Source organism: Parambassis ranga, chromosome 5 (assembly GCF_900634625.1).
Source record: "Parambassis ranga chromosome 5, fParRan2.1, whole genome shotgun sequence".
Classification (NCBI taxonomy): Eukaryota; Metazoa; Chordata; class Actinopteri; family Ambassidae; genus Parambassis; species Parambassis ranga.
The window spans coordinates 14,445,556-14,469,535 of NC_041026.1; the positions used below are offsets into that span (position 1 = coordinate 14,445,556).

The 23,980-nt window shown below is 41.9% G+C and overlaps 1 protein-coding gene across 4 annotated transcripts; it reads right to left on the bottom strand.

The window, feature by feature from the left end:
• Positions 1–2,668: 2,668 nt before the first annotated feature.
• Positions 2,669–22,120, bottom strand: arhgap40 (Rho GTPase activating protein 40). Of its 4 annotated transcripts, none has more exons than XM_028406975.1 (15): positions 22,016–22,120; positions 13,363–13,586; positions 12,427–12,647; positions 11,845–11,923; positions 11,022–11,170; positions 9,917–10,082; positions 9,483–9,574; positions 9,123–9,200; positions 8,233–8,392; positions 7,343–7,425; positions 6,466–6,672; positions 6,144–6,287; positions 5,782–5,933; positions 5,643–5,698; positions 2,669–5,365 (listed from the first exon to the last, which is right to left on the bottom strand). In XM_028406975.1, the coding sequence occupies exons 2-15, from the start codon at positions 13,565–13,567 to the stop codon at positions 5,259–5,261; spliced, it is 1,899 nt and encodes a 632-aa protein (XP_028262776.1). In that variant the 5' UTR covers positions 13,568–13,586; positions 22,016–22,120; the 3' UTR covers positions 2,669–5,258. The 4 variants fall into 4 exon arrangements, with proteins under 4 accessions (XP_028262776.1, XP_028262775.1, XP_028262774.1 ...); XM_028406974.1 differs by lacking the exon at positions 22,016–22,120 and adding an exon at positions 20,151–20,251; XM_028406973.1 differs by lacking the exon at positions 22,016–22,120 and adding an exon at positions 17,682–17,813.
• Between the last annotated feature and the right edge of the window lie 1,860 nt (positions 22,121–23,980).

The window sequence follows — 23,980 nt, forward strand, 5'->3', positions numbered from 1 at the left end:
GAGTGAATCAGTGCGGATCATCTGGACCGGACGCAGCCTCCTTTTAAGCATATTTGCACTGATGGATATTGAAAGATAAGAACAGGCTTTTCCATGCAATCATTTTATCTTTAATTATGTGTTTTATTAATGGCACTTTTTTATATGGAAATTGGATTATATTAACACTACATACGTATTGCAGGTTTATTTAAAGCCACTCTGTTTTTAATTTGGCACTTTTCCTTCAAAAAAAAAAAAGGCCGAAGTGGCCATTTGAATATCTTTGATGTGCTTTTCAGTGTATCTTCCTGATTCACAATCTGCTCTCTGCCTGTCTGACGGCTTTCTGCAGGAGAGATAGCAGTCTCTTCATTACGCGCTTCATTAATTTAAATGCTAATTGATTCTGTGAGGGCCTTTCAGACCGAGGGCCAAGTCCTGTCTTCCCCCATTGATTGTGTGTGTGTGTGTGTGTGCACCTGCTGGATCCTGAAGTGACACATCCTGACAGAAAAGCCTCTCCTGCCTGTCTGTCTGCCTCAAGTGTGGCACTGATATGGTTTGAGTGCTGCAAGCCTGTGAGACAAGTAGCACACACACAAAAAAAACACCAACAACCAGAGGAGCGTTTTAAGACCTCTGAAGTGAAAATAAAAGAACAGAGAATGTGAATAAAGGCAGTTAGCAGACTGTATGTAACAACTGGAAGGCTAAAACAGAGGATGCAGGGGCAGTTAAATGATCCATGCTCCGTTGCTAGGAGACACCAGGGCTGGATGGTAGAGATAAACGCTGGGATCCACCCCTGGCAGCGAGTGGAGGGTGGGAAAGAGTCAGGCGGGGGAGGAAGGGGGGTAGGAGGGTAAGAAAGGGAGAGTGGAGATCGGAAAGGGGGGGGGGGGTCACATGACAAAGACAAGTGTCTCCTTTCACTGCAGATAAGCTTTGTCTCCTCATCACAGCTCTGTTATTATTGCAGCTCTTGTCTTCATGTTCTGATAAAGTAAAAGTTGGGTGATTACCTTCAAATGTGTGGATGATCTGTATATGTAAGATAATCTATAATCAATTACTCCTCCAACTATAATTGTTGTGCTTCTGGGACACAAAACTATTAGTTTTTCTAGTTTTATTGAAAAATCTTTCATGTTTTCAAACTAAAGCTACTAAAAAGCAAACTAAAAAGACACACAAATACTTGTTCTTGTTAAAAATCACAATTTCTGTATTCTGTATTTTAATGGAAATTTTTTTTCCCCATTAAAATAGCGCCATGTGACCATGTGACTCCAAACCTAAGCTGAATTGTATAATTTCTTATAGACAAATAGGACACGCATCTTGGATTTCAGGGCCTGTTTTATTTTATAATAACATTCCTAATTGAAAGGTTTTTTTTTCACTCTCACTCTAACTTGCTGCTGTGGTAATAGGTGCATATATTCTGTGAGGCCCACCTCACACTGCACAGAGGACAGAGTGGTGTTTAGGGCCCTGACTCACAATAACATTAACATCACTGTAAAAAAAAAACCTGGTAATCAAGCTTCCTGCTCTCCACTCAAACTGCGATTGCCTCGGTCCTGTAAACCTGTTTCTAAAGCAGTTTTGTTTCCTGCCTACAACACATCATTAGTCGAAATTAAAGCCTGAGAGTAGAACTTTACATTCAAACTGTCTCATCACCAGCTGGTGCCAGGAGGGAAACCATGGCTGCCTCCATGTCAGTAAAGCAGGAAGGAGCTTCATCTCATGCCGCCATCCCTCATCAATCCGGTCAGTGCGACACAAAAAAGACAAGAGAAGAGCGCTTCCTCTGTCAAATGTGAGGGAAGTGGTGAGCTCTGAGTGCACGTCGTGATTAGTTGTGAATGGGACGCAGAGGTCTGATTGGTGGAGAGAGCCGGGGGTCAGGCGTTCTGCCAGCAGCTCATACAAGGCTGCTGATTGCTATTCATCCACTGATTACAGTAATTTAGATCTGCAGCAGGCCAAAGGGGCCTGCGTCTGGCAGCCTGGCTGCTGCTGCTGCTCATCTGTCTGGTGAGGAGGGAGGGGGGGTGCAGTTACATTTGATTTTGTTGTTGTTAGAAGTGAGTGAATGAGAGGCTGGAAAAAGAAGCAAACATACAGTATGAGCTCAGGAAAAAAACACATGATTATGTCTCAAAATATATAAATTATTCAGTGTTTCACATATTGATGTTGACTTAAATCCTAAAAATAATCCCAAAGATATTGATCATTTGATTTTAGATTTAACTCTCCACCTTGGCCTCCAAAACTTTCAAATGCACATTTTTCAAATGTTTTATTCTCTTTTTCTTCTGAGCGCCCGTTTGGACACGCTAAGACCCTGAATAATCGAAGTTGATGAAGCAGTTAGTCACAAATGGTTTTTTCCAGGAGTGCTGGGAATGATTAATCAAGGAGCTGAGCAGCTCTGGCCTCTCCACCCAAACACATTACAAGGTTAATCTCTCTATTGATTATAGCAGCCGAATACTTGACTACATATTCTCCCTGTTTTCACACACCTATGTTTTTTTTTAGCTTTCTGTGTGGATGCATAAATATAAAGAGATGGGTGGCAGATGTGACTGTACAGTTGATGAATGATGTTTTTGTTGATAGCATCTTTCTACTGCAGCTCATATTGAGAAAATAAATCATGTTTAGCACATTAGATTCACATTTATTCACAAAATGGGAACAGTTTTTAAAGTATTTTCACAGACGTTATAAAAAACATTGACTCATGTAAAGGGTTTAAATATACATTCTGACGTCAGCAGCTGACTGACGTCTAAGATTAACAATAAGAGGTCCAAACAAATGTTCCTGTCTGTCACGTAGCTTTAAGAGAGTTCCTGGATAATCATACAGATAACACTGTTTCAGAGACACAACAGGAGTCATCCTCTCTCTCTCACACACACACACATTCACATATATACAAACAGAGTCAACACAGTACTGTGAACTTGTGTCCCCTGTTTTGGTGACTTCACATAATGTGTGTTTAGACAATATGTGTCCATGTGCTCTGCTCCTCGGGGTGTTTGGACTCACGCTGCTCGCCCTCTGGGATGCTGCTTCAGAGGTGACCTACTTCTCCTGATTGTCAGCAGAAGGCAGTTTCATCAGCTTGCTTTGTGCCGAGGCACTGAACTGTGCCTGGGACCCTGGGACAGGCCAATTGGACTTGTGTAATGAAGCTCATCATACACATGCATGCACACACACACACACACACACACACACACACACACACACACACACTGCTGTCGTCAGGTCCAGGACAGCAGAATTTATAACAGCCATTTATTGCCTTCTGCATTATCAAAGAAATATGATTCCTGTGTGTGTTTCTGATGCATGCACTCGCACTGCCATTATGGTCCATTACTGGAAGGTGACAGAGATGGAGCAGAGGGTGTTGATAGATGTTGGTGCCGGGCCCGCTGTCATTACTGCGCCTATCGAGTAGAGCGTGCGAGACACTTCCCACAAAATGGCCGCGGAGCACCAACATGGCTCCGACTGCCAGGAGCAAATGATTCACATCTGACGATCGGTACAAATGTTAAATACATTCATTTGCTGCTTGCATCTGTTTGGAATAGTCTTCGAGTAGCAACACAATCACCACAAACAGTTCCACTGCGGTGAGGGGTCCTCACAGCTGAAGGAATATTTACATTTATGCAACTAACATGTAAAGAGATCCAGAATAAAAAAAACAATATGTACACAAACACTGCAAATTCCCACACTGAGTAGGGGCAACACAACATACTGTTACAGGGAATGCAGCCACTCCACATTATTCTAAAGCCTTTCTATCCTACTGATCAAGTACAGAAGCAACAACGGCATTACAATCATATAAATAATAACCCCAGTACCCCCCATCAGTCACTTCAGTGCTTTTTGCCTTCATTCATATGTTTAAAAACTGAAGACCAGCTTCACCGTGTGTCCTTAAGAAATCCCTTTAGAGGTGCAATAACTGTCCTTGAGGGTATGACACCAAATCCCTCGATTTCAAATAAGAGAAGTCTCTCTGAGCACTGCTCTGTGCAGGCCAGGGTTCCATGGAAGGCCGAGGACTTTTATAATGCCCAGGAGAGCGCAGGGATTCGCAGATAAAGGGATATCAGCTCATCGGTGTGTCTTTCCCTCTTTGAATGGCACAGAAAGGACACAGAAAGTCCTCTGTCTTTGTTTACTTTGTCTTTAACGTGGCAGCACGGACACATCAGGGGAGAAAGAAAAGGAGTGATCGAGAAGAATCGATCCATAGATTAACAGATCGATCTGTCAGTAACTGCAGGTTTTCTTCTGTTCCACCAGCGTCCCTGTTGCAGTTTTTTTTTTACTTGGACTACTTTGTAAAAAGAAGTAATGATACAAGGGTTTCCTGGTCTAAAGCTTAAACTGTGGGTTACAGTTTTTTTTCTATTAAGAAAAAAATTATTATTACTATTTTGTTCTCTTCACTATGTGACCTCTGCTCCTCCTCTGTACTTATTCCTCTGCCATGTCTGACTTCTAATCAGCAGGACAGAAGACTGATGAGTATTTAACAGTATTTTGTTCATTTTAACTGTAGGCCGAAAACTGAAATCTAGACTCGTGGTTAGTGCACAATTAGATGCCCAATTTAATGTGTCATATGTACGCTTTTTACAAAGAACTGGTGGATCAAAACCGTGGTAGGAACATACATACATGTCAGTGAATGCGGAGTAAAAGCTGGCCTGAGAGCGGGGAGGGAGGAGGAGGGAGGAGAGGTTGACTTGGGCCTCTATAGCCAGTGGTGCTCTGCATCCCCATCTGCTCGCTCATGGTTGGAGAGGATTGCTCAGGAGAAAAGATGGCAACGCAAACTGTCCAGGCGCTCCTTTTCACTCTCTCTCTCTCTTTTTCTGTGCAGCAGGTTCTCTGTTGGAAGTAATGAGTCACGTCAGCAGCTTTTTGCTCGCAGCATTGCAGCCCTGCAGTAACGCAGGAGAGAGATGATGGAAAGAAAGAAAAATGGTGTGTGTGTGTGTGGCGGAGTGGGTGTGTGTGTGTGTGTGGGCAATGTGTGTGTTGATGTGACCGCAGACAGTTTTTAGGCTCTGCTCCTGGCCGATTCTCCGTCGATCTGTTTCTGCTTCCTCCATCTGTCTCATACTCGCTTGTTGCTCAGAGGATGAACATAAAGAAGAGATTTGATGTTTTTTAAGATTCTGTCTTTACTGTCCATCCATCATCCCACAGGCTCCACGTTACAGCCCTCTGCTGCCGTTGGGTTTCATCTTGATGAACCACTCTCCTGCAGGGTTGCTGTTGTATAAATCCAGTAGGTGTGTGTCAGGATCCAGGCAGTGTTCCCCTGCAGGAAACATACATAGGGTCAATGGTACAGAAAGTTTTGACCTATCTTAACATCATCATTTAGGGAAAAGTTTTTGCTGTCAGCTTTCATGTGAGGGCACAGACATGTGTGTAATAAGCATTTGTCTGCTCTGATAACTGCAGATGCACATGCTCATGTCTCTTTGGCGCCTGCACACTTCATTACATAAGACCTTGATACTCTCATCTGTTCAGTGAGCAGAAAGACATGCAAATGTCAGCACTGATGAACAAGAAAAAACTCCTTAACTCACCGATGTTACCTCCCACTTCATACAGGGCGCAGTCTGGATACACAACGGAGCCATTCCTGCACAGGGACACATTGTTAACATGTAGAAATCTAAGCAGTCTTCATGCGTCAAGATTTGACTTCGCTGCTGCAACTCATACCTTCGCATTTTGCCCTTCCCATTGTCGGGGCTGCGGAGGAATTGGCGGTGAAACTGAGCGAGCAGGTCTGAGGCTCGTGAGTTGATGTTGAGCTGGAACTCCATCGTACCACTCACCAGGTCTCCGACCTGGATCTTTACTGTACGACGTGGCTACAGGACACAAATTAAGTAGAACAATATTCGTCATTGTGATAGAAGTGACTCAAAATAACTAATTTCTAACAAATAATATTAACAAATAAAACATATACTTCCAATTTAATATGTCCTAAAATAAAACCATCTATGACTTTACTGTGAATACAAAATGTCTGATTTCACTTTTCTTATTGACATTTCACTTGCTCTTGTACAGCTCACCTCTAAGCTGTTTTTGTCTGGTTTTTCTCGGCTGTCTGTGCTGATCTTCCTCAGCAGGTTCTTGATGCGCCGATCGTAGAACTGGTAACGGCGGTTACTGTTCTCATTCAGCTTACGCACCTGGCTCATGAGGAAATTGGGGATCTGAGGAGAAAAACGACACAACATGGCATTTGTGATGAGTATAAGTCCAAGAACTAACAATAATATAAAAGTATAATAGTTCTTTTCATAGGAAGTTATGGCCTTCCAACAAAACTCGAGCACATATTTGTAATTTTTTAATAACACCATTTCATCTGATTAATGTGGGTCTTCCTACCGTCCAGAGCAGGTCCTGGTAGCGTATGAGGAGCCTCATGACATCAGCTGCCTTCTCTGCATGTCCTTTCTCTGCCCCCTCTGTCAGTCTGCTGGGGACGGCCTTATGGAGAAAGAGGTTGGGAGCCATGATGGTGGCAACGGCCCACAGGTTCATCCTGTTCCTCTTTTCCCTGGAAACAACCTTACTGAGAAACTCAAGCAGAGCCTGAGGGCAGAGACAGAGGAAGACAAATTAGCTGTTTTCCAGTTTGGCCAAAACAGTGAAAGTTAAACATACAGTTCCAGATTTTATAGAGTAAAAAACATTCCCTTGCCTTCAATGCCAAAAACAAAACGAGGCCAGCATATACAGTAAAGTGAATTATCACAGTGACTGAATCATCCGTAACACCTCTGCTGAGAAGTATGTTAATGCAGAGTGAGTTTCAGCTGCCTCCACTGGAGTCAAAGTAATTAGTTCAGGTGGTTTTTGTGCTCCTGGCTGCTATAAGCGGAGCTGACTGCACACTTGTGTTGGTGAAAGTGAGTCATGGTTAATGCAATGCTTTATATAACAGAGCAGAGTGAGGATCAAGAGCAGAACAATACAGTGATGCACTATGAAACAGTGCTTTGGTCGAGTGTCATTTCTGATACATTTGTGACAGATCCAAGGAGAGAGAGCAGCGTGTGGTGAAGCAGAGGTTGAAAATCTAGTTTAAGGGTCAATAATGTCAAATTCATACAATGTTTTTTATACTTTAAGTTTTTCAACTTGACAGGAATCTAAATAAATCTGTTCTTTCACACTGAATGGACTGAAACCTGTCTATTGCAAATGTGCTAAAATGAAATGTTTATACCAACATAATGAAGTGTTGACGTGTTGTGTTCACCTTTAGTGTGTTCCTGTTGGGCTCTGGTAACAGAAGGATGAGCAGGTTCAACATGTGGAGTTTTTGCTTCAGTTCTGTAATGTCTAAAGAACAAAACAAGCCGGTAAGACAGAATGAAGACACACACACACACACACACACATACAGAGCTCATTTCCTCTGAGTTTGACTAAGAATAATGGATGGTCTTAAGATTAATGGCATTGTGACAGGTAGCCATTAGGTTTGTTAGCTTATGTCTCTGTGGTTACATGTCATTTATCACGTTGCACTGATCCTCCTCACAAACCATACATCAGTGAGTCATCAGTCTGGGAACATTAATATCAATCTGCTTTTTTATTAAAGTGAAACTAATGTGGAAATAGCTGATCCCCTGCTCCCTGCTCTGCTGTGTCACTGTGTGTGTGTGTGTGTGCGTGGGATGCCTCTTAAAGTGATATCAACTTGTCCATCTTAATGTTGATTTCTCAGCCGGAGCAGAAAAGATAAGCGTGGCGTGGCGCTGCCATTAGAGTGAAGAGACTTAGGTAATTATAATGTAACCCCGGTGGGTTGTGAGGAAGAAGTGGGCAGCTGATTCTTAAGTAGTGTTGCGTTTTCCTATTATACATAATGCAACCTGGCAGCATTTGAGACACTGTCAAATGATCAAAAACATTATAAATACATTAATATGATCCAAAAACTGCATAGAATCAACAAGATCTTCTTGCATAACTACAGATCATTGGCCTGAAACTGAAGGTCTCACATTTAGGCCAAACAAAAGGGCGTGTAAGTGTGATGCAACACTGTCAGTTCAATACCAACACAGACTGATCTAAGGATGTCTGAATCTGTTCAGAATGATTTTAACCAGTGACACTCATGGTGTAGCGTCCACTGACCTCTCACGGCACTGAATGTGTTGAGGTACTCAGCGGTGAGCAGGGGAGCAGGCAGCTCACGGATGAACTTCTTGAGCAGCGCAGCTGCATCATTTGGACTCACTTCATCCCAGCTGAAATGCCCTGAGTAGAAGGTGGTCTCCAAGTGCTGCTGCAGCAGCTGCAGACACAAAATTATACAGTTTTCAAAAAAGTGCGACAATACTATCACTTAAATCTGTTTTCTATAGTTTGGCACAGAGCCTAGATTCCTGGCAGCAGTGTGTCAGTTTCAGTTTGTGCCTTTGCTTTAGTTATAAATCAATGATCAGGCAGAAACAATGCTGGGCAACAGGACAAACTGGATGAAAATGTTAATGGAAAAAAATGCCTTCATCACTTTATCATTGTACTCAAATTTACCTAAATTAGAGTTTATGCTGTTCCTGTCTAAAAATGCCATCATAAGTAATCAATTTAAATTTGCTTTCACCTGTATTTTGTATTGATTTCCATTTATGTTTTGTGCAATAATATCAAAACCTTAAAGTAAAGAAACGACACAACCAAACCATGAATCTGAATTCTCTCTCTTTTATCAGTTCTACCTCTTGATCAGTTAGTCAGTTTCACTTCTCTTAGTGCTAACCAGCGCCCTCTGGTGGCTGCATTAATGTAAGTGACACACCATCACCTGTGCATGTAATGAATTAAATACAGTCTCATGGGGGATTTCATTGATTTTGCCTCATTGTTTTTTTATGTTTCTAGATGTCAACTGTAGTTAAACTCAGTACATCTGTTTGATTTTCTTCACTGTTAATGACATTTTACATTGTCAATATTTTGGCTGCACTTAAAGCTTTTTTTCTTTGCACATTAGAAAAATAAATAAGATCTACTTATTGTACCTTGATTCTGGACTGAGATCCTGGAACCCGCAGGATCCCCTCTGAATCCACTCCTTTTTTTTCCAGAAACGATAACAACTGCAGAAAGAGAGAGAGAGAGAGAGACGAGAGAGAGAGACATCAGCAGTAGACAGGCATCAGCAGATAAGAATCTCTTGGTCACCTCTGCTGGTAATATTCAGTAACTGCTGCTACAAACAGGGTGTGGTCACAGCATTTTTATATACAGAGGACATTGGGATCATTCCACATTCTCTGTCTGACGCAGCTTGTTTTCAGCAAGGGCAAAAACATGCACATTCACACTGAGTAATGCACATACGCATTTTATCTCACACAGATATATTTATGAGTTCTTACTGCCTGCAGGAAGAGAGGAATTGAGGTGCTGGGTTTCGTTTTCTGATCAGTCTCCAGCAGCGAGCCCAGCGGCACCCCAAAGAGAGTACTCTCTGAAAAAAAAGAAAAAAGACCAAAGTGTTGTAAACATTGGCTAAAACTGCACAAGGGACACAATCTCCACATGCTGTCTGTAGACAGGGATGAAGATTTTGGGGAATTATATATGACTGCTGAATAATGACTAAAGCATGTGTTACTGTTCTGTACACAAACAGATGTAATTTAAAACATTTAATGAAAAGACAGATGCACAAGTTGAACTAACAAACAAAATAAACTTATATTTGACCACATAGCGATCTTTGTTCCAGATCTTGATTGGGTCATGGACAAAAAAAACAGTTTGTCAGTTTCTGTGTGTGTTAAGTTTGTGGCACTGAGTTCTAACGTACCTGGGATTTTTCTCTTGCCCGTTTTGTGCCTTTTGACCTCCAGTTCGAGGAGGTCGCACAGTGCTGTCATGTCGATGAGAGCCAACTGGCGCACCTTCTTCATGTCACTATGAGAGAGATCTTGAATACGAGTCACTCCTAGACGGCACTTGGGGCAGATCACCCGCTGAGGAGGACAGAGTGGAGTTGAAAGTTAGAAAGTGGAGGTAACCAGAGAAAAACAATGGAGGAAAAGGAAATAAAAGGGCTAAAAACAAATATATAAATATGGTTTATATGTGCTGTGCAACAGTTTATTTCTTCAGTCCACTGATTAATAATACACATACCAAGTGTATCCATGCATGCATAATTAACAGCACTAATTAGAAACACTAATTCTTTGCTTTTGCAGAGAAAACAGCCTAAAATAGAAAAATAAGCTGCTGGATTCTGTGACTCAACAATACTCCTTTTGTTTAAAAGTAATTCCATCATTCTTTAGCTGCTTAACCTTGTTACGTAACCAACAGTGGAAGGCTGAATGCAAATGGCTCATAATATTTGTGTGTATTGTCAGGTGCGCATGAAAATCTCCATCCAAATGAGTTTGAAGTGCATTTTCCCTATCAGCTGTGATTAGAATTATTTTAATAAACTAGCTGGAACCACAAATTAAGCAAAACACATACTGACGGAGCCAAGATTCTGATTTGACTGGATGTCCAAAAGGGCATGAGAACTGAAGATTATGAACAGCTTTTAAAAGCCTGAAGGTCAGTAGCTTAGAAAGTTCTAACTTTGAGACAAGATGTTAAAACTCAAAAGTTTCTTGAAGTGAACATCAGCCCAAACTTAACACATTCTTCTATGAGTAAGTGTGCATCTGTGATTCCTATGTGTATAGTAATATGTGCACATATATATTATTTACTGTATAGTAACTGCATTTCCCCCAGAGCTCCACAAAAGTTTCCCTTCGGTGTTTCTCTTCTACATTCTTGCCATTTCATCGCTGGACTATTTGCAGAATTTCCATGACTTTCCCTGTTTAAATTAACATTTTGATTTGTGAATTCACAGTCGTCCTGGAAAATGAGTGGGAGATGTTAAACAGGTGGCTTACAGGCAGAGTACCGTCTTCTTTCCGGCACAGGGCGTTGTTCTGCGGTAGTTTGGCTTGTTTGAGGAGAATGACGGCCTGTTCACAGTAAGCCACATCCGTGATGAAGAACTCCTCTTTGGGAGCACCTCGCTGATGCTCTGGTGCCATAGCTGGGCAGGAAACACACACAAATACCAGTCATTTGATTTACTCGGGGGAAGTCCACAACAGAGCTGTCATAAAAACTTCATTTGAATGTGTGAGTGATGCTATAAGAGGAAGAAAAATGACAGTAAGTCAACACAGACATGAGGAAATGCAATGTGAAACTCCTCTTATCTCTTTTTTAAACCTTATCTACTAAAATGGGAACAGAGAACTACAATAGCTGGAAGCACTGTTGCCATTAGTCGTGGCAAATGTTCCTCAGAAACAACACTGCTGTCAGTTTTAATATCAGCAATGTATCTGACAGAGTCTTCTTTCTGGTTTCTTCTCAACAGATGCCAACCTGCTGTATGTTTTCATGATCAAAACACTACTGGATTCTCCCTTTAGCTCCTTCTTGTTAGCATAAGCACAACCACAGAGGTGAACGTTTTCTGCAGCAGCATGCAGAAACATCTTAGTTATCCAGAACCAATGAGGAGACAGATGACAGGGGCTGTGGCCTGATCCATCCTCATCTGGCCCCAACAGATCTGCTGCTCACCTGACAGCTGCATGTGTGTGTTTAAAGCCAGGTAAACCCATGAGTCATTTAAGATGGGAATTCCTGACAACAGGGCTTGTAACAGATTTATGTAAAGTTATTTGCAGTCTAATAATATTATGTAGTTCTTACCTGATAGTGGTGTTTTGGCAACTGATGCCATGCTGTCCTTGGCAAGGTCTTCACTATGCTGAGAGTCAGGCAGAAGGGTCTGATAAAAAAAAGAAAGAAACAAAGATACAACCAGGTATGAGAAAAATATCATTTGTGTTTTCTTTTGCACACAGAGTGTACAGAGCTGGATACACAGAGTGTTTCTTTTGATACAGCAGTGATAAGGATCAAAGGAGCAGTGTCTCTGTTCCTCTCTGAGGTAGTCTCAGAGCAGCACACAAAGCGTGGCCTTTACATGTGATTTGTCTTTATTGTCACAGGTCAGCTCCTCTGCATGGAACATGACAGCACAATGAAAGCCCCTCACTGAGTCCTGACAGTCAATCTGGGAAATGGCTACTTTATATTTCACAGGATAATACATTCAGACTGTGACACACACAGACATGCAAGCTTTTACAGACTTTCTATTGCTGGAAAGTCAATTTATTGATTTACCTAAAGAAAAGAGGAAGTTTACCTGAGATTTACATTTAAAAGAAATAGTGTAAATCATTTCTTCTGTTTGCAGATTGACTCTACATATATGAGGACCCTGACCTGAGTGATAGGCGAGTTAAAGATGTCACGAACGTCTCGCGGTGGCGGTTTGTTTCTTTTGCGAAGGGACAGCGTGTAAGAATCCAGCCGACGCTGAACAGCTGCTGCCTGTGTCCGGGTCAGAGTGGACAACAGCACCACGTTGTCTACATCCTCACTGTCCTCGCTGATGAGGTTCGACAAGCCGGCATCGGCCAGCCACTGCTCCTCCTGTTCTCCCTCTGAAACACATGCATAGAGCGAGAATGGAGATGTAAACACAGCAACAACAGAGAGAGGCGGATACGTCTTCCTGCAGTGGAACACTGCTGGTTCAAGGTAACACGGACTGATTGATGATACATAAATCCATGTATAATCTCCCTTTATGAGTCTGTATTTGTGCACCAAGTAATTGCTAGCTACCTGTACATACTCACTAAATTTAGCTTTGGGGAAACACTTTAATCACATTGCCCAAACTACACAAATGTAGGGAACAGGTAGTATAAGATTCCACATAAACTGTTTTAATGAAAGAAAATACCTTAATATACATAATAGATTTTAGATTTGTCTATTATTGAGGTTTTAGTAAATGCTGCTTCTGTTTAACATGACATTAAAAGGACGCATTAAAGGGCATAATTAACACATCATTAGGTATAATAAAACAGTCCTCCCATTAAAAGTCATCATTCCTGAATAACTGTTTGGCTTGTGCATATAAAACACTCCCCACCACAGAGTGTTTGATAGTGTTGTCATGGAGATGAGCACTACTTTGCCGCATGAGAGAAACCTGATATGTTGCCATGACAAATGCATCTTTTCATGGTGGATCTCAGAAGCGAGTGGAAGATGAATGCTTTTTAATACTATCACATAAACAGCTAAACACAGCTTTCTTTGTTTTAATCCAGTTCAATCAGTCAGCTCAGGATGTGCAGTATTTACCTTCTGATTGTCTGGAGTCTCTTCTGGTGCAGTCAAGGTCTGTGTAGCCACTCCCCTGTCGAATGGTCTCAACCTCACTCCAGAATGAGTCCAAGCAGAGTTTGTCGGGGTGCTGTTCCTGATCCTCTGAGGGCGGCGTGCGTGTGGTGTGTGCAAGTTCAGCGGCTGCCTGGTCCTGCGGGCTGGCCCAGGGCTCCACGCTCATCTCGGTGGGGCTGGGATCTCTGGTGCAGACATACACACACGTAAAGAAATCACACGCATGCATGCAAACAAATGAGCAGAAACACAGAGACGCATACAGCAGAGGACGAACGGTGAAGACTGAGGTGGTGTGGGGAGGATAGACCGGCCGGGAGAGCCCGGAGAGATGGAGACACAAAAGGAGTGGGATGGAGGGAGGGCTGGAGTGAGGAGGGAGATCGCGAGAGCGGACACAAAGGGGGGTCTCTATTGTTCTTGCAAAATGTGGCCCGGAGGCAAAGTACCCTGCTGATCCACTAGATGTCACTGTAACAGTGTGAAATCTGCTTTCCTTTTGGTTACGCCCATTTATCTACTGAACCACATATGTGAATGTGACTCAGGGACAATGGTTGATGAAACATAATAAACGGTTTAAGATCATAAATTTTCTAAATCTGCTCTCAGCTTCCTTCTCAAACACAAGCAAAAAAACTGCAGCCTGTATTTCCTGTGCGGGACTTAACAACAGAGGATACTGTTTCTCTGCCAACAATGGGACACACTCAGCTGGCAGACACACTCACACCCTGCAGCGCTAAAATGTGATCTTACACACACAGGAAGTGGTCAGCTGATTCACCCCATTGGTTTGTGGCTCAGTCACATTCTTCTAGTCAGCGAATCTCAAGAGGAAAAACCAAAACATGCTGGTCTATCTGTGAGGAATGCCAGATGGCTTATCATGTCATCTTGAACAAGACAATGAAATGATCGCTACCAGTGCCAAAAATACGCATCATACTTTCAGCTCTGATTCATAGAACTTATCACATTGCTCCTCATAAATGCCAACATCCACAAGTCACTGGAAGACAGATGCGCTGTTCTAGATCAAGGCTTTGGTGTGTTAAACCAGTTTCGTGCTGTTTCAGAAGAAGAGGGGGGTGGGGGGTATGTGGAGTCAATAGATATTCATTTCAATGAAAGCTTCTTTTCACAGCAGGAGAAAGAAGAAAAACAAAACATCTGATTTCTACTGATACTACAAAACAGAAACCAGATTTTTCAGTAACAACTAAATTATCAAACTGTGTAATACCACACAAAGAGTACACTATCACCTGTTTTAAATAGCGCTGTCATTTTTCATAACTGTCACACAGATTCCCTAGAAAATGGGTCATGTTATTGCTTTACTGTTCTCGGAACCGGTATAGTAACATTCCAACAGGAGAGCAATATGCAGTGTAATATGACAGACCCTTCAGTCAATTCAACCACAACAGAAAATCCCAACAGCTTTCAGAACATTTCCCGACAAGACACCCTCCTAAAACATAACAAAACCACAGAGATTCTTACTTATAACAAATATAAAACGGATTTAAAAACTAGCAGTACACAGTCCCAACATTGAACCACAAAAACGCTGCAACCAAGGCAACGCTTCAAATCAGCAAGTCCTCAATTTTAACCCTTATGGCAGCATGTTTGGTATATTGTCTGGTTATTACATTATAATTTTCCCAACTGTCACTGACTAATTTTCTGTCAGTGAAGTAATCATAGTGTAGTAAGTATATTGAAATTCTGAGTCTAGATATAATAATTCACCCGACTGTTGCTTTGATAAAATAAATTAAAACGGCTGCTCAAAGCCATACAACAAGTTCACGAAAGAAAAATGTTTGTTTGTATCTAACAGATGAACGTTTGTCGAACGCTGTCACACAATTACAACCCCCCAAAACCCAGTACTGGACTACACAGCTGCAGTGGTTTGAATGACACGTTAATGTGTTGATGTTGCACTTCACTGTCAGGTTAATATTTTACTAAGCAAGTTGACAGCTACACCACAGCTCTTAGAAGACACTCAAACTTACAGTAAAACCGTTTATGAATTGAGTCCAGCTGACCCAGCTCCTGTCTCATCACACCTACCTGTTTTTTTTCTTGTGTGGTGACTTTACGCGTTTGCCCCTCAGTGGGCTTTGCTGTGGACGGAGCCTGAAACGGGTCAAGCTGGTGCGTGGAAACTGCATGGTGGAATCAAGCCTGCTCACCAGCACCTCCTCTCTGCCTCCCATATCCACCACTACTACAGGAATCCAGGAATAAGTCCGGCACAGAAACTAGCTTTAATCCAGTCCTGGTGGTTGGACAGCATGTGAGTGTGAAGTAAATTTGTCCACTGCTCTGGTTTCTCTGCGCGCTGACAGGAAGTGATGTTGTGAATATTCAGTGTGGAGGCTGTGTGGCGTCTTTGTAAACTGAGTGGAACTGAGAGGAATGTGGGAGGGAGTGACGACTCTCTGAACATCTACACATCATTCACACCTGTCCCCTCCCACGCCACTGTGAGGTGGCACACCCTGCCTACCACATGCCTGGTGGCCATTAACTTCCTCTCGCCTTCAATCAGGAATACATTAGGTGACACATGTTAAACCCTGCTTAAAATACTCTGGGTATACTCCATGTTTTAGCCCAGCAGAAGTCTAAAGGACATAAACAATGAATGCTCTGGATACATGAGTGAAAGCTGACTAATATAGTGTCCTCTCACTCTTATCTCTGGCACATTATTGGCCTTTCAGTGTAACCTGCACGACGTTTAGAGCTCATTAATCAAGGATTGTTTGACAAGGCATTTTATCATCTCTCTGCTTTTTGTTAAACATGTATGTGCTCACATTTAAATTAATCAAAGGGATCAAAAGATGAAGAATGTTCTCTCCTCCTTCTCCAACTCGTCCAACCTTTAATCTTTGATCAAATAGCACATGCTTTTTGTGTGACAAGCAATGACGTCGGTACATTCGAAACATGTCTTATATATGCAGCGGAAAGAGACTTACTGCACCGTTTGTGTTTTCATAGCTAACACCCAGGTTCAGCTTCAAACCTAGAGAGAGAGAGAGAGCCTCTGCTCAGCTAACTTAACATCTAATATAAATAACTGATCAGGTGGGTGTGTGGATGTGATGAATATGTAAGAAACATCAGCAGAGAGAAAGTTTCAGTGCAACAGGTCCGTCAACATTGTCAGCAGAGCTGTAACCCCCAAGACACCTCACCAAATCACTGACATGTCATTATTTGTTTTCATGCTCGTTTGTCATGCTGATGACAGCCGATATTGAACGACAGCTGAAGTTGTAAACAATGAAAAAAGACACAAAAATACTGCAGTAACAACTCTTGCCTTGAGTTTTAAAACAAAGCTTTATGGCATAATCTTGGGACTATGTTCCCATGAAAATATAACTGTGCAGCTTATATTGAAATGCCATACCAGTTGCTTCAACTTCTGCGGTTTGTCATATGACTCTCTTTGCAGAAGAGTTTTCAAGCTGTTATGACAGACTTAACAACTGAAACTAAAAATACCGGCAACTGTGATATAGGACCCCCTCAGAAGACAGATCATAAAGATAGCTTTGAAAATACTCCACAGGCTTCCTTGTTACTGCTCAAAAACCAAGCAGCATTGTCCTGATAGAGCTAATATAATTTGTTTTTCACTTGGCAGCAGGTTAAAAGCTCAGACACAAAACAAAGCACACGCTCCATGTTAATGTTAAAAAAAGGGTCTCCTGAAAATGTCAGGGTGCTGTGATTGTTCCTTGTTGAATGGACCTCCCATTAAGACAGAGAATCAACAGGAAGCCATACACTCTGAGAGAAGAATAGACAAAATGTAAAGTTTTTGTTCACCTTCATAACACTGTGGGAAATAACACAAAGTAACCCTAACCAACAATCCTGGCCAAGGAATAGAGTAATCTACTTGAAAACACGGCTCATGTTAAAGCAAGTTTAATCCTCATGGCTGAATTCCACTGAAAGCCTCTTAGTGTACAGAGAATGCAACAATTAGCTCACACTGTATGGCCCTGAGAAAGTTTTTCGATGCCTGTCACACCACGTCTGTGAACTCACAGAGACAGTAAAGAGTCTGAATCACAGCAAGCCCCAGTTTGTAGTTTAAAAAGAGCAATAAAGCAGCAAAAACCTCAACCATGGCACTGACCCAAGCCAAAGTGGCACTTTAAAACTAGTTCAATCATCACCAGCTTCAAGCCTCAGTAGACCTACAGTCTACAGAGGCAGCAAAAGCCTAATCCTACCTGGCCTTGGCGCGCCCAAGAGCCCTGCCCGAGAGTAGCAGCAGGGCTGCCGAGCCGCTTCTCCCCCATGGCATCCTGCTGTTGTCCCCCCAAACTGCTGCAAGCTGGAAACAGCAGCCACCTGCCCCTGGCAAGCTGTTTCCCTTGTAATCTCTTCAATGCACAAACACATTAGAACAAGGACAGTCTCACTGAGCTGGCAGGCACGTCACTACGTCGCATCCTGGGGCAGGAAAGGAGGACTGCATTGGGGGGCTGGGGAAAGAGAGAAGCTGAGTGGTTGAATAGCTGACTGGGGCAGGGACAGAGGCAAGATATCAGATGAACGGTCAGTGAAATGCAGAGATCACAACAGCTGCATGCCTTAACTCGCTTTTTTGTGCTTCAACATTTACTGGGACAAAGAAAAATGTGTAAAACGTCCTTTATGCTGGTGACAACATGCTCACACATTCATTAAAAAACCAGAGAAGAAAAATCTGCTTTCTTTAACTGTTAGGGTTTTCACAGTAACTGAAGGTCATGATCCAGTTTACTGTCACTGATTTAAAACAGACTGGTAAAATGTAACTTTAAGGCTGGTGCAGCTACAACTGCTTTTACTCCTGGCACAAATGTTGTCTGCTGCCAGTTAGTAAAATAAGGTTATTACAATAATTTGCTAACATTTAACTTATGGTACTTAAACTAGAAAGAGTTTTAAGTCTTTAATTCCCTTTATAAATATTCTGCATGAAACACACTAACATTTTTCTACATTGTCTCCCATTTTTGTCCAGATGAAAATATGAATGTGGAATGGAAAGTGTTAAAAGATCAGTTTCACACTCAAGACAGAACATTTCTTCAGGTTCCTCCTTACTGCTTTCCTATTGGTGCACGCTGGTGACTATGAGTTTAAATATCAATTTAGGGGCTGGATCCTTCAAAGGCTACATTTGTAGGTAATCCTCCGGTGGAAAGACTCATTTAACAGTCTACAAAGACATATGACATATGTAGCCCATGAATTGAGTAAGCGATTGTTCTCTGTCTTGTGCTCAAGCTGGATAGGCCACTATTCAAAACATACATACTTGATGGTAAGACTAATTATGATGACATCATATTTGAGCTCAAAGTAAACTTTCAATGAGCTTTGCTATATTTGTTCCATTATAAGAAAGAGCTTTGGAGTTCATTCCTAAGGACTGAGCCGTATATAACAGTATTACTGGGTGGAATACCGCATACACTACAGTATTATACCTACAAAGGGTGGTGTTGCTGGGCCACCGTTAGGGTGACCTAATGCTTTGATCTATGCAATTTTCCACACAAAAAATGTCTACTTATAGCTGAACATGATAAGGCTATCCCTATTGCACAGAATAGGTTATCTGTTGGGAAAGATCCAGTCTAAGGTCGGCTGATGTCTCACCTCTGGCAGTTTTCCCTCTGACTTCTTAGACTCTTAGTTTATCTCTAACCAGATCAACACAGATTACAAAGACCATAGGGATTTCTCCTGGGATTTCACCTTTCCCATCCCCTCTTTCGCCTCACATGACCTTATTCTTCACTGCTTTTTGCCCTATTATTGTCATATGTCAACCAGAGCTCTCCACGGATGGTCATGTTTCCTCTCATGCGCCCTGATATTTGTTTTCCTCCTGATTTAGTCCAATAAAACTACCTCAACAGACTCCCTCGCAAATGCAAGCACCCTTGCTTGAAATGTCAAGTGTTTCTTTCCTTTGTCTTGAATCATCTCTGACTGCCCTTCCTGGCGAGTCAGGGCCTTTCTCGCCCTATCTGACAATCCTCCTCAGGCTCACAAATACTTCCTGAGGAAAAGGAGAGTGCAGAACGTGATGACATGTCTTCATGTGACCCTACAGATGGCATGTGACAGCCAGCTCATCCCCGTGCCCTGCTCATCCACCTCTTGGCAAGCAGGGCACTGAGCTTTTGCATGAGGTGGAGGGGGAGGACAGGAAAGTAGAGGGGAATACAGGAGAGGGTGGAATGATGGAAAGGGAAAGGAGGGGGAAATGATGATAGAAGACAATGAAATGTGGCTAGGGTGAAAACATATTTTACAGGTCTATCTATCTCTTAATAGGGGAGTAAGATTGACATTTAAAGTGTGAAATACGAAGCAGCACAGGCAGAGGCAGACTCATCAACGCCTCCGCATAGTTTGACTGGCAAGGAAATGGTGACAAAGACGACAGCACGTCACTCATCCACACAGAATCCAAAACCTGCTTGCATACCAGTGCACTTTATGAGTTTGTGCTCACTCACAACAACATGCACAAACCCAGCAGGTGATGAAGTTCATGCCGCACATGCAAGCCTGTTCCAAACCCAGTGAGCACAGCACAATGTCACACAAGCGAGAACTTCAGTAGAGAGAATTAATGGCAACAATTGATGTTAAAATAAGCCATGCACGTGCGTTTTTTGTTTCAATTAGATACATACACACTACTGAGCAGCATCAATCGCATTCCTGCATCACGCCCACCCAGTGATGTGGGAGTGCCCGCTCATCATTATTTACGACCGCAAAGTTTGGCACATTAATTCATCTGGGCGTCGTAACTGAACTTGTTCTGAAAACACAGATGGGAAGTGAAGCTTTAATTGTCATGTCATAAACACGTGTTGATGCATCAATCCATGTTTGCCAGAAAAAAAAAGCTGTGCGGCTGTTCTATTTCCTTGCTGTCAAAAAAAAGTTCTTATGGCATCCAAAGCCAGGGCTTTTTTGATATCTGCTAGTTCACACTGTCAAGTACGGAACACCTAAAGTTTAAACTGTGTTGGCGATGAAGAGGCAGGTAACTACACAATAACATGCAGCCTCACAGCGTTCAGGTGCATGCAGAATCAGCAAAGACTTCCTCTTAGAAAATATGTTTGGTATGATATACATCTGATTAGTTGAATGATAATTACAACCTTTGGCCTGAAAGCTGCAGTTGGAATTCTCTGCAGAACGTGACTCATTATTATGAATTCCTTTTCCGTATTATTCAGTATACCTCACTGTCAAGCAGCAAGTGCTCCTGAAACCCTATACTAACATGATCATAACAGCCATGATTCATGATTGGAACATGATCTGCAGGATGTAACCATATCTCTCCTAATCATTAGGTTAAACTAACTTCCTTGACCAGATCTCTTTCACACACACAGTTCACTGACTGTCCTCTGTCACCACTGGCTCATAATGCCATAACATTTATTTGTTTTATTCATGTCTTGGACAGGATTATCTGCATCTGTAAATCTATAATCTCTCTTTTTTGCATATTGCATCAACCAAAGCAAATTGTGTCTCCATATGAAGTCCCTAACAGAATCAGAGCAGCTCACAGGACCAGCAATGAAAGCGGGAATACCTTTTCCTCTCTTGCCATATGGAGCTAAAGTGGATTACAAGAGCAGCAGTACTTTGCACTGACTCTTGTCTTTTAGACTTGGAAGCTTACAAGCTGCACCCTGGCTCTGTGTACAGTGTTATAACAGGACAGCATACAAACTTCTTATGTTCTGGTGTTATCCAGGCATGCATGAAACAGCACAGACGAAAAAAATGAGAGGATTAAACCATTTTTTGTGTCTTTTTTCTTTTCAAAAGAATAAAATTGACAGCACAAAGGCAACATTTGAACCAGATTACCAATGAGACATGCACACTATTTTAAAATTATTTAAAAAAATGCATGGAAAAGTTTCATTTGATAATTGATTGAGAATTTATTGTCCATTATTTATTTATTTGTCCATCAGAGAGCACTGTCATTTTATTTTTCAACTGTAAAATGTCCTCCTACAGTTTTAATGTCATTCTTTTATCTATAGACCTACATTGCATTGCATATGCATGTGCATATAAAGGATTTCTGAACGTTCCCTATGTTAAATGCCTTTGCAGGTGTGTGTTAATAATCGTATTGTGACCAATTATGCATAATATTACAGTAATAGCCTGCAATGGAGTCCATGTGAAGCCGTGTTTTAAACTCGATTCATTTGCAGCACTAAGCTGCAGACAGCTGCACGTGCAGGCTAAATAAACGCCCATAGCAACACCTGACACCTTAGCAACCAGAAACGCTCCTCCACCGAGAGAGCAGAAATGCAAAGCCGGGAAAATTATACACCAGACACACAACTATACACAAAATGATATCATTTAAATCAGCAATACACACAGATTCTTGTGTAATATAACACCTGGATGTTTGTTTTAATCACTCCGGTGCACAGAGTGAACAAAGGCACAGCTAGCTAACAAGACAACAAAGAGCTACACAATAAAATTTTTTTTTTCTTACCTGTGGAAACACCGTCGACACCTCCGGTGCGCGAAGGCTCGACTGAGCGTGAAACCAAGTTTTTTCCATGTATTACAACAACAACAACAACAACAGAGACTTACTGTGAGCGCTGACAACAAACAGATGGCAGGAGAGGAGAGCCGGGATGAGAGGAGGCTGCTCTCTCCTACGCTGTCCTTCTCATCTTGCGGGTGACGTCATCACGCCGGTTTCCAAAACATCAATAGCGCCAATACAGCCGTGTGGTACCTCGAAATTAAACAAATCAAGAGTACATCAATTGTTTTTAATACATTTGGGAAAATAAAACATTCATCTATGACTATAGATAAACCCCACATTTGCCAATATTTAGTTATTCCTGTGACAAAAGAAGTCAATCTTTGTGTTGTTTCTGCCGTCCTCTACATGCACTTTACACACAAAGCTGTCAACAACTTTGTTTACAGTAGGCATTTATCTGAGAGGCAAATATATAGTTTATAATACTGTCTATGGAGCTGATAAGCAGATTTTACTGTAAAATGAAACAATTTGCATAAGACCTTTATATTATACAGAAGTACAGCTGGAGAGCAGCGTAACATCCAACAGGTGCATCAGACAATATACTGGCCTCATTGATAACAGAACAGGAAGGTGTAACATGAAAACAGTGCTTATCATAGAGGCCTTAAAATAATCACAGTCCTACTTTATCTGTGTGGTATAAGCTGTGGTGTAAATATCACCAAACAGAGTCATAAAATAAATGTTAACAAGAAATTTTAAACTCACGTGATTACTATCATACTACACAATAGCTGGCATTTGTGTCCTGTTGTTGTGAAGTCATGCATGCACACACACACACAGCTCATGTGTAAAGCTAACCTGCAAACATACCAGGACATTTTTGGGAATTCTCACATGTAAATGTACCACTACTACTATAAACTACAATAGTGACAACATTATTACCATGAGGTTCCCTTACTGGAAATGTCTCATCTCATGACCTTCATCAGCAGATGGAACCCACTTACTGATGAAGGCCATAAGGTTTCCAGGAAGTGCACAAACACACACACACACACACACACACACACACACACACACACACACACACACACACACACACATAATAATAATATTTTGTCAGTCTTGCACGTCCAAGGTCAATAGTGAACCTTCAAATTTAGACTACTTCCCTAAACACATTCACAGTTGTGTGAAAACATCACTGGTTATTTTTAGCTGAACTTGTGATGGCACGCTTGATTTGGTTTGATGATCTGGTCCAGCATGTTGGTCCAGAATCTGAACACCTGCTGAAAGGATTGAGAAGACATTTTTTCACAGACATCAATGGTCCTGTTTAAAAAAATTAAACTAATAACATTGTTTTGTTTTTTTTGTGTTAACTTGCTGTTGCTAACACTATCAGCTGTAAAATGTGTTTGTAAAGTACGACTAAATCTAAGCCAATACCCCTTCGTTTAGTTGGGATATAAATCACTCAGCAGTAACATATTTGTAGACATCTCATTCCTAACATAGCCTACTGCAAAACCCAATCTGAGTCATTCCCTCCACCCTCGCATTGTGTCTGCTTGCAGCTTTTAGGTGGAAAGATTGTTCCTCTTGGACAGATACATTCCATCCGACATCCTGTTTTTGTTTTCACTGACCCCTCAGCTTTCTTATAGACAGTCTGATACATTACAGGATTGTGTGTGTGTGTGTGTGTGTGTGTGTGTGTTGAAGATAGACAGAAAAAATAACACAGAGCGACATAGCAATAAGAGCACAGAGGACCTATAAAGCATCCCACTCTCTTCCTGCTATTGTTTCATCTCAGGGACCCACATGAGGCTCAGCGAGGCTACACCTCCCAGACATCAGCATGCCCCCCCTACTGTTGGCCCGCTCCTCCTAATGGCTGCTGTGCGTTTCCATGGAGACAGGGAATATGCCTGCAGA

Excerpts from the sequence above, each read along its gene's own strand:
- arhgap40 (XM_028406972.1), bottom strand. The coding sequence starts at position 15,638 with ATGGGAGGCAGAGAGGAGGTGCTGGTGAGCAGGCTTGATTCCACCATG. Across the intron at positions 10,083-11,021 it reads AAGAAGACGGTACTCTGCCT|CGGGTGATCTGCCCCAAGTG; the intron begins GTAAGCCACCTG and ends TGTCCTCCTCAG. Across the intron at positions 5,934-6,143 it reads CAGACAAAAACAGCTTAGAG|CCACGTCGTACAGTAAAGAT; the intron begins GTGAGCTGTACA and ends TGTGTCCTGTAG.